At 36.5% G+C, this 1781-nt stretch overlaps 1 protein-coding gene across 3 annotated transcripts in view; it reads right to left on the bottom strand.

Moving 5' to 3' along the window:
• The window catches only part of LOC140344638 (integrator complex subunit 6-like), a 33481-nt gene that overhangs the window by 17718 nt on the left and 13982 nt on the right, over positions 1 to 1781 (bottom strand). For all 3 annotated transcript variants that reach the window (XR_011923616.1, XR_011923617.1, XM_072431957.1), the window contains one exon: positions 194 to 343. Coding sequence is in view for 1 of the 3 variants with exons in the window: in XM_072431957.1 (XP_072288058.1) it covers positions 194 to 343 (150 nt within the window). In the remaining 2 variants the exon portion in view is untranslated. The remainder of the gene's footprint in view (positions 1 to 193; positions 344 to 1781) is intronic.

The following is a 1781-nucleotide window of genomic DNA, read 5'->3' as shown; positions in this document are numbered from 1 at the left end:
AAAAAACACCTCTGCCAAGTTTTTTTCTGGTGATCCCCTTTAAAAGCCTTCATACAGCTGCACACAAGCATTGTCCTAGTGCATCCTTTCCAGACTGGTATTTGGCAGGAAGGCAAATTTGTAATCCTACCAAGGTAAAACCTATATAAACCCTATAACTGAAAAGCTTCTTTTTTTGCTATTTGGTATGTACCTGTCCGTAGTTATCAATTCCGGACACCAATCGATTCAAATTGAGTAAGTCAAAGGAAGATTTTAGCGCCTGACCAAGAGTGGTAAGTCCTGCAGCTTGAAGGTTCTTCAACTCATTCATAAACGTTGCATGGTTCTCCTTCCAACCAGCCTGTGGGTAGAGAAATGGATGAGTTAGCGAAAATAAAATAAAAACCCTACATGTGAAGTATAATGCAAATTGAATGTAGAAGGCTTAATATATTATTAGTTTGTTATTTTATTCATCAATGAATTTCAATAAAATGAGAAGGATGCAGGTAGCTCAAGTAGAAGATCATTAACTGGTGTTTCTGGCACCATAATGCATTTTGCTAGTAGAAAAAAATCAAGATAAAATGAATAAGCATCAAGTAATCCAATCATTGGGCAGATATCTCTTTAAGGCTGTGTACACACGTCAAATAATTGTTGTTGGAAACGAACGATCCACAAAAGATCGTTCAATAATTGGTAACGAAAAAAGTACACGACTGGTCAACGAGGGCGACGAACAAGGAATCCCACTGGAAACGAATGATCGTTCCAGTGGATCTGATTGGGTGACGATCGTTCATAATCTATTGTGTGTACGGTCGTTGAGTGATCGTGGATTGTTCTGTGATACACTTGCTCCTGTACATGTCACTTCCAGCATCGTTTGAACAATCGTTCAAACAAGCGTTCCTAGTGTGTACATTATTGGTGGATTATATTTGAACGATCGTATCGTTACAGCATGTACAGAATTGTGCACAATTCGATCATTCAAAATAATCAGGAATAATCGTTGATCATTCGTTTTCAAATAATTATTGCACGTGTGTACCTAGCCTAAGGCTGCCTGTGTGATTTCTTTATAAACAAGCTTTAGTAGTCTCCCTATTCTCTTCCCTGATTCTCCTATATGTTAGATGCATCACTGATGAAGGCAAGTAAAGCCAGATATGAGTCCTAGTGGCAATCTTAGCATTAGAAATGCAAATCTCTGCCCATGATATAAACACCTACATTGGCCACAGAGGACACAACAAAAGCCAACTATAATACGGTCATATTTCAGATGACATCTGATGACTGGCTTTTAAGCCAAAGTAGATTAAAAAAAAAAAAAAAAAAAAAAGTCAATGGTTTGCTAAAATGCAAGCCTGCAGAGTTGAAATGAAACTAACATGTTGCATTTATTAATCATGCTGTAAACACATTGTGTTACTCAGCGCCTTAAATTAAAAAAAAAAAATAGACGGTAACACCTCATTGCATAGAAATTTAGAAATTTACAATGTCATCTTTTTGCAGTACATAACACGTTCAATACTATATGAAGAAATTTTTTCATGGTATTCTTAGTATATACAAACACCTGCACAGAAAACAGCTATGAAGACTTCAGTCAGATTCGCCATTGTTGAAGAATTCCTTCGTTTTCAAACAAGGGGAAAAGGTAAGCAAAGTTAATGCCTTGTCAGCTCGTTACCGACATCTGACAAATTCAGAAATTGCTTGACCAGACAGAAAATTAAGGATTTAGTTTTATTATCTAAGGTTTTATAGTTGTCACAAGAACAGGA

The sequence above is a fragment of the Pyxicephalus adspersus genome, chromosome Z (assembly GCF_032062135.1).
Source record: "Pyxicephalus adspersus chromosome Z, UCB_Pads_2.0, whole genome shotgun sequence".
In the NCBI taxonomy this organism is placed as follows: Eukaryota; Metazoa; Chordata; class Amphibia; order Anura; family Pyxicephalidae; genus Pyxicephalus; species Pyxicephalus adspersus.
Note: the sequence above shows the minus strand (reverse complement) of the source record. Positions and strands in the feature narration are given on the sequence as shown.